Source organism: Thermobia domestica, chromosome 12 (genome assembly GCF_964235325.1).
Source record: "Thermobia domestica chromosome 12, izTheDome1.hap1.1, whole genome shotgun sequence".
Taxonomy (NCBI): domain Eukaryota; kingdom Metazoa; phylum Arthropoda; class Insecta; order Zygentoma; family Lepismatidae; genus Thermobia; species Thermobia domestica.
In genome coordinates, this window is record NC_137465.1 from 2,813,647 (window position 1) to 2,827,739 (window position 14,093).

General features: G+C 36.4%; 1 protein-coding gene across 1 annotated transcript in view; it reads right to left on the minus strand.

Annotated features, from left to right (window-relative positions):
• LOC145666303 (synaptic vesicle glycoprotein 2B) overlaps positions 1 to 14,093 on the minus strand; it is a 120,478-nt gene that overhangs the window by 57,277 nt on the left and 49,108 nt on the right. The window contains exon 4 of the mRNA XM_081733388.1: positions 6,501 to 6,581. Within this exon, the coding sequence (XP_081589514.1) occupies positions 6,501 to 6,581 (81 nt within the window). The remainder of the gene's footprint in view (positions 1 to 6,500; positions 6,582 to 14,093) is intronic.

Here is a 14,093-nt window from a genome sequence, read left to right on the forward strand (position 1 = left end):
AAAATGCACTACAGGAACTAAAATCAGCTCTGATTAATGATAAGAAATTGTTAATTCCTAGGATAGGGGAGGAATTTTATTTATTTGTAGACTCTTCAGCTGTTAGTTCTGGCTATGTCCTCGCACAGAAGAATGAGGAAGGAAAGCTTTGCGTAGTGGCGTATGGGTCAAAGAAATTAACACCGTCACAGCAAGTTTATAGTACAACAAGGAGAGAGTTACTAGGGATTCTGCTAGCAGTAGAGAGATTCGAATTGTATCTGATACATTCACCGAGAATAATCATTTATACTGATCATGAGGCATTACTTACAATGCTTAAGTCTTATAAGCTATCTGCTACTTTAACAAGATGGATGGCTAGAATTTCTAGATTTCCAGTTATTTTGAAGTACAAAAAAGGAGCTAAATTGTACGTAGACTATCTCTCAAGAATTGAAAGTGGACACACAGAACCTATGGAATTTGAAGGTTCAGAAGTTGCTAATGAACAATATCCACTGGAATCCGATAATGATACAGGATACTTCAAAATAGAAGATAAGGATGGTTCCCTCGTGAACTACGATGATTTTAGAAAAGAAGAGAATTTATTTATTGATCTTGAATTTAGTAGAAGAATGAAAAACTTCAAACAGGAATTTAAACAGAAAGAGAAAATGCAAGAACACAGATTTAGTGGAAATATCGAGATTAAGCCGGAGGACAAGATTAGTATGCTATCTGAATTACCATTCTGTTTGGCTGTAGATGGCAGCACGGACCAAAAATGTGGGAGTGAAGAAGACCAAGAAAATTACACAGAAGAAATCTTAGTTGACAGCAAAGCAATTAGAGAACTTCAAGAAGGGGATGAGGTCTTATCACAATTAATTTGCTTTTTGGAGAATGATGTTTCAAGTTTCAGCAAAGCAAAGAGAAAGAAACTTAAACTCCTAGCGAGAACAGCATTCCTTGCAAAAAACAGAATTTTGATGAAAACTGTTAAAATCAGAGGTTTAAATCGAGATGTCATTTGGCTTCCTACTAAGTTGAGAGCTGTGGTATGTGATGTAACCCATAATAAGAAATATTCTGGGCACCCAAATTTTAAGGATACTCTTTTGAGAATAAGAAAGAAATATTATTGGAAGACGATGTTCAAAGACATTAAACAATTCTCACAAGCATGCGTCGCTTGTAGTATCTTTAAAGATGCTGGAAAGGCAAAATACGGATTTATGTCTAGCACACTCGTGGAGACGGCAGGCCAGTGTGTGTATATTGATGCCCTAGGGCCATTAATTAGATCAAGTACAGGGGGACACGTTTTTTGTATAGTAATCCTTGATGCTTTCACTCGATTAGTAAAATTTTTTCCTCTTAGGAAAGTAACATCAAAGACAGTAGCTGATTGTCTAATAAAATTTTTTTGTGACAATTCCTTCTATCAGTTTGTCATTTCTGATAATCATGCTGTATTTACAAGTAGACTGTGGAAGGAAACTTTAGAGTTGCTTAGAGCAAAAGCTGTGTATATTTCAGCTTATAGAGCTTGTGCTAATAAAAGCGAACTTTGGGTTAAGCAAATCAAAACAAGTATTTCTATATACAGCGAAAAACACAGTGACTGGTCGAAAGATATAAAGTTATTAGAATTTGCTTTGAACTCGAAAACTTGTTCGGCGACTGGCTTTTCCCCGTTTCAATTGACTTTTGGCAGGGAGGTTCAATTTCCTTACAATTTGTCTGAGACCAGTGAAGGAGTACATGAGGTCATTCAACATGATTACTTAAAATCTGTAGACGAGCTTAAAAAGAAATTGAAGTCGGCCTGGGAATGTGCTAATTTAACGCAAAAGAAGAAGCATGAAGCATCAAAGAAATTTTACAACAAGGGTCGAAAACAACATCATTTCAAAACAGGACAAAAGGCCTGGGTCAAGGCAGTGCGTCTGTCTTGTGCACCCAAAAACATTTCTGCCGCGATGTTACCAAAATATTTAGGTCCCTATTTATTGGAGAAACAGTTAGCCATGAACACATTTTTAGCCAAAAACATATTTACAGGCAAGATCATAAAAGTTAATGCCGACCAAATGAAACCGTTTTGGAAACCTCCGTCTTTCAGCGAACATCTTCCGGAGCAGAGAGAAGATTTTGTTATGAGAACGCCGGAAATGAATGGGAGGGGGAAGAGAGACCCTAAAATAAAACTTCCTTTTTCGGAGAGGAAAAAATAGCCGATGAGGAAGGTTATATACATATAATTCCTATTGTACGAACTTGACAAACAAAATTGGAAAAAATTAGAGAATCTTTAGTTTTGTATTAGACAATCTAGTGTGAAGACCTATAGTACACTCTTAGAGATGAACTCAATGTTCAAAAAACCATTTCCGAAGCAGAGATCGGTCTATGCTTCTTGTAGACCTAGAGAAGACAACCCGTACGAACTAGCCTTGCTTCTGCACGTCGATAATGAAAAGGCAGAAAGGGGTAGGAAAAGGAAATTTAACCAAATTTCTGAACGAAAAGGCTACGATCCAAAGAACTGCACCCTTGCAGAGCTGAGATTAATAAAAAAAGAAGAAATCATGGAGGTACATTCCATGCCAGGAACATCCTCCAAGAGTCAACCGTGGGTTGAAGATGATGACCAGGATGTGCTGTCTATTTTCGCAGATGACATCAATTTTGATGGACTTCCACTGACTCCCGGGAAATTCTTAGAGGAGGAAAGACCCTCGGAAGACAAGAAAAGTGCTGCGAGAAAACTCCACTTCTAATCCAGAACTTAGTTTCAGTGTTTAGTGAAACTGTGTTGTTTGTGTTTTTTTTAAAAAAAAAAAAAAACAGTTCGACACTTTTAGACTAGGCTAAAATAAGCCTTTAAGAAATGAAATTAATATCTTGTGTGTGTGTTTTGTGATATTAAAATTAAAAAAAAATGGGTGTAGTGAAAAAATCTTAAGAAAGACAGTTAGAGACAGTGGACTTTCAAAGAATAAGTGATATATTCATTTTTTTTTTGTTTGTTTGTCCGGGGCTATGTAAGGACGTATCTTCGCCCTTACTGGTTTGCTGTAATAAGGTAAAAAGATTAAATATATTTTATACATATTTATATGTTTAATTAGTAAGACTATATATTTATAATCTATTAGGTCTGGCCAGACACACATCTATATATATATATATATATATATATATATATATATATATATATATATATATATATATATATATATTCATATATAATTGTAGAGGATAACTTGTGTATAGAATTGTGTTCATAGTTTGTGCTTAATTTTTTTTCTTTCTAACGTACTTTTTTTCCCCTTTAGCTTTTAAAATATTTGGTGGCTGAAAATTTTAGAATGGAATTACTAGAATCTCGGAGGGTTTGCCTACCCAAGCTGTTCTTTTTCTTTAGCGAAAATATAAACCTAATAAAAAAAGAGAAAGTAACGCGTCCACCGACCATATAAAAGAAGACCCTCAGTCGTAATTTTTTAGAAGATGGTCAGGAGGGCTAAGTGATGTCCTTTTGAAATTCTCTGTCTTCTGGTAGGGAACTATCTAAATGATGATAGTTGCAGAGAGAAGGAATTTTCTCTGGGCCTAAGTGATGGCCGTAGAAATATTATGTTGAAATAAAATTCATGTAGGGAACTATCTAAGTGATGATAGTTGCAGAGAGAAGTAATTTTCTCTGGGCCTAAGTGATGGCCGTAGAAGTATTATCTTGAAATAAATTCATGTAGGGAAGGCCTGAGTGATGGTCTATACAGAAGCGTTGATTAAACTGAGTTCTGAGATTCAAATGGCTAATATATTGAAGTATTAGATATTTTTTTTATTTAGGCCAGAGGAGACCAAAGTGATGGTGTTCTCTTTAAGGAAGTTAACCTTCTATGTTCACAAGTGGGTGTCATAGATGAAAGGTTAATCTAATTTTTTTTCTGATAGAAAGTTGAAGTCAGACTTTCTTGATAGAAGTAGGCAATCGGTCGAAGCTTGTTCGAAGTGGCGGACAGCGGGTTTCCGAGTAGAGTAAAATTGGGAATCTGTGGGCATCGATTAAGATATTTTTCTAATCAAAAGATACAAAGGTGAATTAGTTAAGGCTGAAGAACTTCGATGACAGAATTTTGATTATATGTACATATGTATATTTGCACTTTTATTCTAAAAATAAATCAATATCAATTCTACAAGTGTTATATATTAAATATATATTTCTCAGAGCAAAAACCTACGACCTTAGTTTGATAGATTAAAATTAGATTTCAGCTAAAACCTTCGGTTGTAGGAGAAGAAGAGGATTAAGACAATTTATTTTATTATTAAAGGTAAGATAAGAGTAATGCTTTATGAGAGAAGCATTATACTTAATTATGTAGTGGCCTGTTACATGCTATGCATTTGAGGTTATGGAGAAGAACAGGTATAAACCACTAACAATATATATATATATATATATATATATATATATATATATATATATATATATATATATATATATATATATATATGTGTGTGTGTGTGTGTGTGTGTGTGTGTGTGTGTGTGTACAGTGGCGAGTCCAGGATATGATCAAGGGAGGGGCTAAACCTTAGTTTGCCGCTTTATCCAGTGTAAAGCAGGATTGAAGCCCCCATTTTATCCCGTGTATACCTTAGCGTCAAGGGGGGCTATAGCCTCTATAGCCCCTTTAGATCCGCGCCTATATATACATTTTTCCGCACCTCATTGGTACAACGAGAAAAGTTCTGCTTCCACCGAGAATCAGTTAGTTTTAGAGGTTTTTCTTATCGAGAAAGAAAGAGTGGGAGGTTACAATTATTATAATAGGATGGGTTTATCTCGAAATCTCTTATGATTAGTGACCTGTTGGGGATATGAAACTTGGTATATACAATTCTTTACTCAAAATAGGTTGGCATATACCACAGCGTCTCCGAAAATTCTACTTTTAACGACAGAGAGGGTGGAAATTTCTATTTTTTATTTTGCAATGTATAAAAAATGACTTCGAGGATGTCAATCTCATCATCAATGGAAAGCAGGCGAACTATTTGAAATGATTTTTTGAATATAGTTAGCACTTAATCGGGCATATATTTTTATCATTTCACTTTGAAATGCGGATTCTAAGAGGAGAAATGGGTTCAAATGTTTCGCAAAGAATAATGCCATAAACATATTCTTGGCGAGCGAAGAACAAAAGCAAAGGCTGAAATATGAGGTGCGAGTTCGTACGACGAACAAAATACGGAGGATGAGGACTGAACTCCCCAGCTAGTGAAGGCTAGTTATATTTTAAGACCATATATGATAATATTGATAATGGTATTAGATTATAAATTTCAAATCGTATTATTTAAGCATCGGCTGTTGATGATGCCGTTCAGTGTGCACAGTTTGTCTCAAAATTGATGAGGGGGCTCGGGAGCATGTGTTTCTTTTGTTATTTTTTGTGGCTGGACAAGGTTTCCGCGGATTTCTAAGAGTGGCACCCGGAAGAAATAAGGTTAATGCGTACAAGAATATCGCCCGCAGTGGGAGATAAATAGTTTCGGAATACGTAGGCTGATCAATAAAAACTGATAATCAGTGTTTATGAGGTGAAAACAACAGCAAGTCACTGAAAACGTAACACGTCTATGTACTGGGAGAAGTGACAAATAGATCGAGCAAATTTGACGACCATGACGTCAGAAATGTGACCTTGTCAGCCGTTCAAGCACATGTAGTTTCAGTTTCGCATAAAGCAACATGGAGATGGAAGTGACATACGAAGAACAGTACAGAAATTCTGTTGACTATCTTGCAAAGATCAACGTTCCGTGTGTATCTCATCCTCCATATAGCCTTGGCTTAGCCCCTTGTGATTTCTTTCATTTTCCAACTTTGAAGAAACACCTCCGGAGACGGCGTTTCGCTTCTAATGGTAAAGGGAGTAGGAGATGTATAACAACAATAAACTTATGATGAGTTTCGTACATATTGTAAATAATTATTAATACAGTAAAACGTCGTTAATCCGGATTAATTAGTGGAATAAGTTGATGAGATTAACGAAAGCCCGGATTAATTTAAATAACTTAATAGAACAGTTCAAACTACATTATAACTCTATTTTTAGCAACAAAACGAGTTTGTTATGGCATGTTTAAAAGGCGTAAGCCGAAATACATGTATTGCATTGCTACTGTACTGTAGTATACTGCCACTTCTATATATATATATATATATATATATATATATATATATATATATATATATATATATATATATATATATATGTACTGTTTATTCTACAATAGGCAAATGCATTGTAGTTTTCCTAACCGTCACGAAGCTATAAAATGAATGCAATTGTTGACTTCTAATCGCATTTAAATCCTTGCATTCTACTTTTTCTCTGTTCTGATTAAGCGAAATATGATTTATCCGGATCCAGATTAACGAGGTTTCACTGTATTTGCTTTCTCAAGTTAGTTGTTGTCTCTCACCTGATACTTGTGTGAGTTTATTCCTATTCCCAAAGTCTTCGTTGTCGGTGGCACTTTCATCGTTGTCGGTTGTTGATTTGTCTGCAAGTAGAAATTAATAATCAGATGAAAAAATCTGGTGATTACGTGTAAATTAAGAATAGATTTCCTTTCGAATATATTATGTGAAAATCAAAAACAGAATATATAATAACTTCCCTTAACAATTTAAATCAAACCATGCGTCATGAGTCCGTTTTCCATAATAATTAGGGATGCGCACGATCGAGTCGAGTCGAGATTTAAGCCTGTCTCGACTCGTCTCGAGGAAATGTTGTCTTGACTCGAAAATATGTTTGTTTCGACTAGACTCGAATTCGAGACGAGACGTCTCGAAATTCGAGTCGAAACAAAATATACGAGTTAAAATATACGCACACATCAGCCAGAACATTATGACTACCCACCTAATTGTCAGTATGTCCACCTTTGGCACGGTTAACAACGCCGACGCATTTTGCCATGGACGCAATGATCCTTGCTTGCTATGTCGCTGGAGAGAGTTGGCCCCACATGTGCACACAGAGGTCACCTAATTTCTGTAAATTCCGGGCAGGGAGCGATGCGCTCTGACGTCAAGTATAAGCACATCCCAGATGTGTTCGATCCGGCCAGTTGGGGGGCCAACGCATCACTTGGAACTCGCCCTTGTGTTCCTCGAACCACTCAATGACACTCCTGGCTTTGTGACATGGTGCATTATCTTGTCGAAAAATACCACTACCGTTGGAAGCATGGTCGTCATGAAGGGGTGGACGTAGTCTGCAAGCAGCGTACAACACGCCTTGGCCGTCATGGTGCCTCGCTCGATCTCCACTAAACACATGGATCCTGACGTGAATGTTCCTCAGAACATAATGAACCCGCCGCCAGCTTGTCTCCGTCCCGCAATACAGGCGTTAAGGAGCTGTTCCCTTGGAACACGACGGATTCGCACCCTCCCATCGTCATGATGAAGGAGGTATCGGAATTCATCAGACAATTCAACGTTCTGCCACTGCGCCAAGGTCCAGTGGCAAATGGTCACTTTTTTATTTTAGTCGTGGTTGCCGATGTCGTGGTGTTAACATTCGCACATGGATGGGTCGTCGGCTACGGAGGCCCATCGTTAGGAGTGTTCGGTGCACTGTGTGTTCAAACACACTTGTACTTTGTCCAGCATTAAAGTCTGATGTTAGTTACGCCACAGTTCGCTGCTTGTCCTGTTTTACCAGTCTGCCCAGCGTACGACGTCCAACATCTGTAATGAGGTGGGGGCGCCCAACCTCTCCACGTTTGGACGTCGTTTCCCCTTGGTTTCGCCACTTGTTGAAGCACCTCACCACAGCACTCCTCGAACACCCGACAAGCTCTTCAGTTTCCGAAATTCTCGTGCCAAGTCTTCGAGTCATTACAACCTACCCTCGGTAAAACTCAGATCCACATTCTACACACGACCAGCACTCTCACTAATACTACATTCACCGTACATGTGTCTAACTAGCAGGCATTCCTCGCCAGGTGACGCTGCTATCGCCTGGACGTGTTTATATCTATAGTAGGTAGGTGGTCAAAATGTTCTAGCTTATCGGTGTATAATAAATAAATTTAAAAGGTAGGAAGTTTTCAATTCTGGTTAACTTGCAAGAAATTTCACAAGTCATAACAAAAAGTAATAATAGTTTTATACAAACTAGATAATCAATCATTATTATTATTATTATTATTATTATTATTATTATTATTATTATTATTATTATTATTATTATTATTATTATTATTATTATTATTATTATTATTATTATTATATGAGAAGTACAATCAAATCTCACAACATTAATTATTAGTTTTAATTAACTGAATTAAGCTGAAAGTTAAATCATGATCTCCGAAGATTAACTATTAATTTTATGCGTTCTGAAACTTTCTAAAGTAATAAAGGCTGGAATTGGTTTCAAGGCTGTTTCTGAGTGAATACTTCCTTCAGAATAATATTAAAAATTATAGAAAGATTTTCGAGACATTCGAGTCGAGTCGAGATTTTTACGAGCAGTTTCGACTCGACTCGAAAATTCGAGACGAGAAATACTTTTGTCTCGACTCGTCTCGAATTTTACAGTGTGTCTCGACTCGAATCTCAATTCGAATTCGAGTCGAGTCAAGTCGAGATTCGAGACATGTCTCGACTCGTGCGCATCCCTAATAATTATAATAATACAGGATGCTGCAAGTAAAGTATACCAAACCGAAACGCAGGGTGATTTGATTTTTGTTTATATGTTGGGGGCACTCTATGTTTTCTAGTTGTGTTTTGTTAATTCTAAAGTACAGGGTGGCTAATATTTATGTATATGATGTTTGACTGACTGTAGTATTTGTAATTCTGGACAAAAAGTTTCGATATGTCAACACTGTAGCCTGAGAATGGGGATAACGGTCACTGCACTTAGAACCGTTACTGTATGACAGGCAAGATGGCGGATCGTTCGTCTCTGGAACAGTGTGTGCGTTTGTATTTTGTAAGAAACAATTACGCTGAGTTCGATCTCCCGATTTGACACCACGTGACTTGTTTTTCTTATGGACTGTTTTAAAATATAAAGTGTATCAACATCATATATGCCATTCGGCCCACCTACGGGAAGCTATCACAGAAGAGTTCCAGAGGATACCAGTACGAATCTATCAAGCTGCTTATGACAATGGTGCTCTTCGTCTCCAGCATTGGCACCCGAAGGGGAGGGCAGGGTGGGGCTCGCCCCCCTTCCTGGCTCACGAAAACGTATACGTAATATAGCAAACCACGTATATTAAATACCAGAAATACTAGACGTAATGTAGCAACCATGGAGTTGAGACCCTCCCTAGAAAATTTTCTTCGGGCGCCCCTGGTCTCCAGGCATATATCGATTAGGATAGTGCATTGGTAAACCATGCCATGGAGAACAGAGATTAAAATTTTTGTAAGGAAAGGTAGGAGAGTAATGTGTTTTATATTGCTTGTTTCTTTACCGCAGCCTTTGAAACATCATGTACATAATTATGGGTCACTTCGTATAATAGAGGTCTGCACGGGCCGGAATTTTTAGCCTGAGTCCGGTCCGGCCCCTGAATTTACAATGTGAGGCCCGACCCGAGTCCCTAATATGTTTTAGCATTTAGGCCCAATCCCGGCCCGAGCTCGTATGATAATCAAATGAACCTGTTTTTTGTTCTTTTACTATCATAACTATGATTTTTAATATCACTTTTATATATTATATTAATCATTTTTTTACTTTTAGTCTCTTTTCAGCTCTGTCTCTTTTCAGGTTTTATGTCTGTGATCGTCTGTGTATGTACTTTTGTAAATAATAATAATAATAATAATAATAATAATAATAATAATAATAATAATAATAATAATAATAATAATAATAATAATAATAATAATAATAATAATAAATATAAATAGTAGATTTTAAAAAAGAAGAAAATAAGGCATGGTTTATATAATTAGGCACCATGCCATAAAACAGAGCCTCACCTCAAATCTGTCGAGGACGAAAGCCGAATAGCAGAGAGAGAAAAAATGAAATAAAAGAGTAGGCCCTATGTGAGAGAGAAAAAAAAGGCAGAGGCAAGTTGCGACTGCCCTATAATAAGACCGTAAGAAATCGGCCAAGGCAGGGGGAAGTGGAAGCTTAACAAAAAAAAAAAAAAAAATCAAATGAGGCTGAAATAAGCCCGAATTACAGAAACTTAATAATTAATGCAAAATTGTATTTTTATTTACAGCAATTAAAAGTTTAATTTTGCAGTTGTGCTTTAAAAGTTCTCCAGAAAGAACGGTGCAATATATATCGTTGTACAGTATATTTACAAAGTTAGGCCCGAAAAGGTCCGAGAAATGTGGTAGTGTATATAAACATTTACGCCCCGAGCCTGAAGTTATATATGCTTTCTAGGCCCGAGCCCGTGCAGACCTCTATCGTATAATAGCGCTGTAGGAGAGTTTATTTATTGTTGTTTTATTTATTTTCAGGTGACAACAGTGAAAAAGTAAAGCAAGTAATGATGGTGTTAACACTGCGGAAAGAGTTTTGTCGTCAAGTCGCAGCCAAAGACTCCTCCTTGTGGATTTCAAGCTAACTTCCAAGTTATACATTGTGGCATATCTTATGAATGTCGAAGACGTTTTGGTTACGTCCTTGTCCGATTTCACCATGTTGTTTAAAATAAATTGAGAAGACCGTAAATTAGAAATAATGGAAACAAGAAACCACAGGAAAATATCACACCAAGAAATTAAAAACGATATTAGTGCATTTGTTAAGTTCGTGAGTTTGTACGAAATGACGGTACGATCATAAGTAGAGACCGGATGTTTAGGCACTAAAAACCTGGAAAATAGGCAGGCAAATAGGCACTAAAAATTTAAAAAATAGGCAGTAAAATAGGCACTAAAATGTAACTCGAAATAATGAAGATAAATACTCAATATAATTAAAAAATAGATTCAAGTCATAAATAATGCTCAAAGAATATAGAAACATACTTCTTTGCTAATATCTTCTTTTATTGTATATATAAAAACGAAGGTTGTTATGCATTCCATATATACTGGGAGAACCTGAAAGATGTCCACATACGTCAAGAGGTGATTCATGACATCAAAAGAAGACAAAAAGTCCTTTTGCATGTTGTCGAATTCCACGTCGTGTAGGAGTGACAAAGGGGCGAACTTAGAATCCAAAATCAAATCCTGACAATTGGAACGAGACATAAAAGAGTGCACACACTTTGGGAGGTGATTGGTGACATTCTAGAGGACGTTTTGTCTTCTTTTCATGTCACGAATCACCTCTCGAAGTATGCGCACATCTTTCGGTTTCGTTCCAATTGTCAGGATTCGATTTTTGATTCCAAGTTGGCACTCTGTTACTTGTACATGACACGGAATTAGACAAAATACACGAGGACTGTTTGTCTTCTTTTGATATCACTAATCATTTCCCGAAGTATGTGCACATCTTTGAAGTTCACTCTGTATATATATTGCTACGTACCATGTGCTTGTGTTTACAAACACCTAATATACACATATATGTGTGTATTATTTATGTTATATAAATTACATTTATCCAATGAAGGCTTAATTTGAAGAAAATGCATAGAATAGGCAACATTAGGCACTAAAGCAATTATTTAGGCAGTAAAGGTCGAAATAGGCAAAATAGGCAAAATAAAATTGGCTTAAATCGAAACTATAACCCCCCATATAAACTTTAAAATGTTATTTTTGATCATATCTTTAATATTAAAGAATAGGCATTTTGCCTAACATCTGGTCTCTAATCATAAGTTTCATTTTGTACTTAAGGTTAACCATCTTCAATAAAGAAACTGAAAATTTCGGGGAAAAGTTACTTTTTGTTTGTAAGTGGTTGTATTTTCTGCAAGAAAAAAACAATTAACGAAATAACTTCTGAACTATTATGGAGACTGCTGCGTAGCATGGAATGTTGCAAATGTGATAGAGGAAGGAGGGGCAGGGGTATGCAAATTTTCATCAAGCCATTGTATTGTTGAAAATAACGGCACAAAAAAAAAACTTATACTTGCATTTAAAGCTTTGGAGTCTAGAACACAAAATATTTGGATCACATGCACGTATATAAATAGTTACACCGCAGCACTATAAAAAAATCTACAATATACAACTGCGTACACTTGACCATCTATGTGGTGCAAAAATAGGAATGTGAAGGGGCAAAAGTACGCACTACAGAAATTTAACACAAGTCACACACTAAATTGCAATTCCCTCGTACGATGTGCACAACTTACGGCACCAAACTACGCATTTGTTACATTTAACCCAACATTTTATTGGAGGATCGTTGTAGATGCCATCACTTAATGACACTTGTATAAGATGTTATCCGTTTTCTTCTTTACACTATCGGAATCGCTTTTCATCCGCACATCTTTAATGTTCTCCCATTTGATATGACTCTTAATAGTCTTTGAACAATTACTTTTTGAGAGAAATTCTGCTTGAAAGTTGGTGATGTTAGTATTTCAGACTTTCCGTCAGGCTGACGAACGTGTGGCTCACAATGTAAGGCTTATTGTAACTAATGGAGAATATGACGTCGACGGTTTGGGTAGGATGGTGTCTCTTGATGAAGAGCAAGCTTCTGATCTGAATTTCAGAAGGTTGGTGTACATTCTCTGTAATTGTAGAAGTATTTTTGACACTGGAATCATTACTAAAATTGTTTTTCAGACTGGGTTTCAAAAATTGATACAGTAGATGGCAAAGGGTATATACCAATGAAGACATCTGTATTTTGTGAAACGGTACTACATTGGGCAAAACGAGATAGAGCATTTCTAATGGTTGCAACCATAATAAGATTGAAAAATCTGAATTTGCAACTTGAAACTGAATGTTAGGTAACAATGAGTGCTTTCTTATCCACTTCTTACAAGCTGCCGAGTAGAACGTTTTCAGGAAGCCGAAGAAAGCTCAATCCAGAAGTTGAAGCTTGTGACTAATGTGTGGAGATAAACTCAACATTATAATGCAATTTTCCATGCAGAACTCAATGCACTGATTAGAAATATGAGATGTATGATTGTCCAAAATCAACAGAACTTTCTATTTAACGGTATCTGATTGAACATAACTGCTGAAAATGGTTTAACAATCCTCGGAAAAGTTGAGAGTTTATGAAGCCAGAGTCAGACATTATTTCTACTGTACCAGGTGTAACCCATCTGGCAATTCCTATTTCATTCTTTCCTTGGAAAACTTAAACCAGTTGTAATACAATTTCCCAGACGCATTCATGTGTCATAGTTTGCAGCTAAATTTCTTCAACTTTTACATCAATTCTCCCACCCGAAAAATGCACCCACGACCATTCTCAAAATATTGGCATAAAATTTTGAAATCAACCTTTGAGTTACTGTCTTTGTATGTATACATATTTTCAATAAACTAAAATCTGCTCCCTGCCTTTACATTCTATGAATGATTATGGCCTACCAGATGGCACACATTTAATTTTGTGACGCGCAGTTAGTACATTGCTTCCCAGGTATTAGTATTTCTGACTTTCTAGACCGGATCCAGCATCTCTTAATTCAGATATTTCCCTCATAGCTTTATGATGTTGCATCAACCCCGAAGGTTTGATTCCACGGGAATTGAATACGAGAGTGCGTAGAACAAGTACCAAAGATGCAGATGTTCTACTAATCATTCAACTAAGCAGGAGCATAGTTTAATATCCACTTTAAATCATAACATATGCGTCAGAATTTACTTTCATCTCTCTTGTCAAGCACTAATATTCCAGGAAGGCGTGTATTTTACTTATAATAGTTTACCTAATGAATTTCCTAGCATGAAATGAAAAAATGTCACTATCGCTGACATGTTTCGTAGATATGCGTGGTTTTGATATAAAAAAATATCCTAAGCCATGTGATATTTGTGTGGGGACAAGAAAACACAAGTGTATTCTGGAAGAAAACACAAGTTGGAATACTTATACCAACTATTACATGCGTACTTTTTCCTCG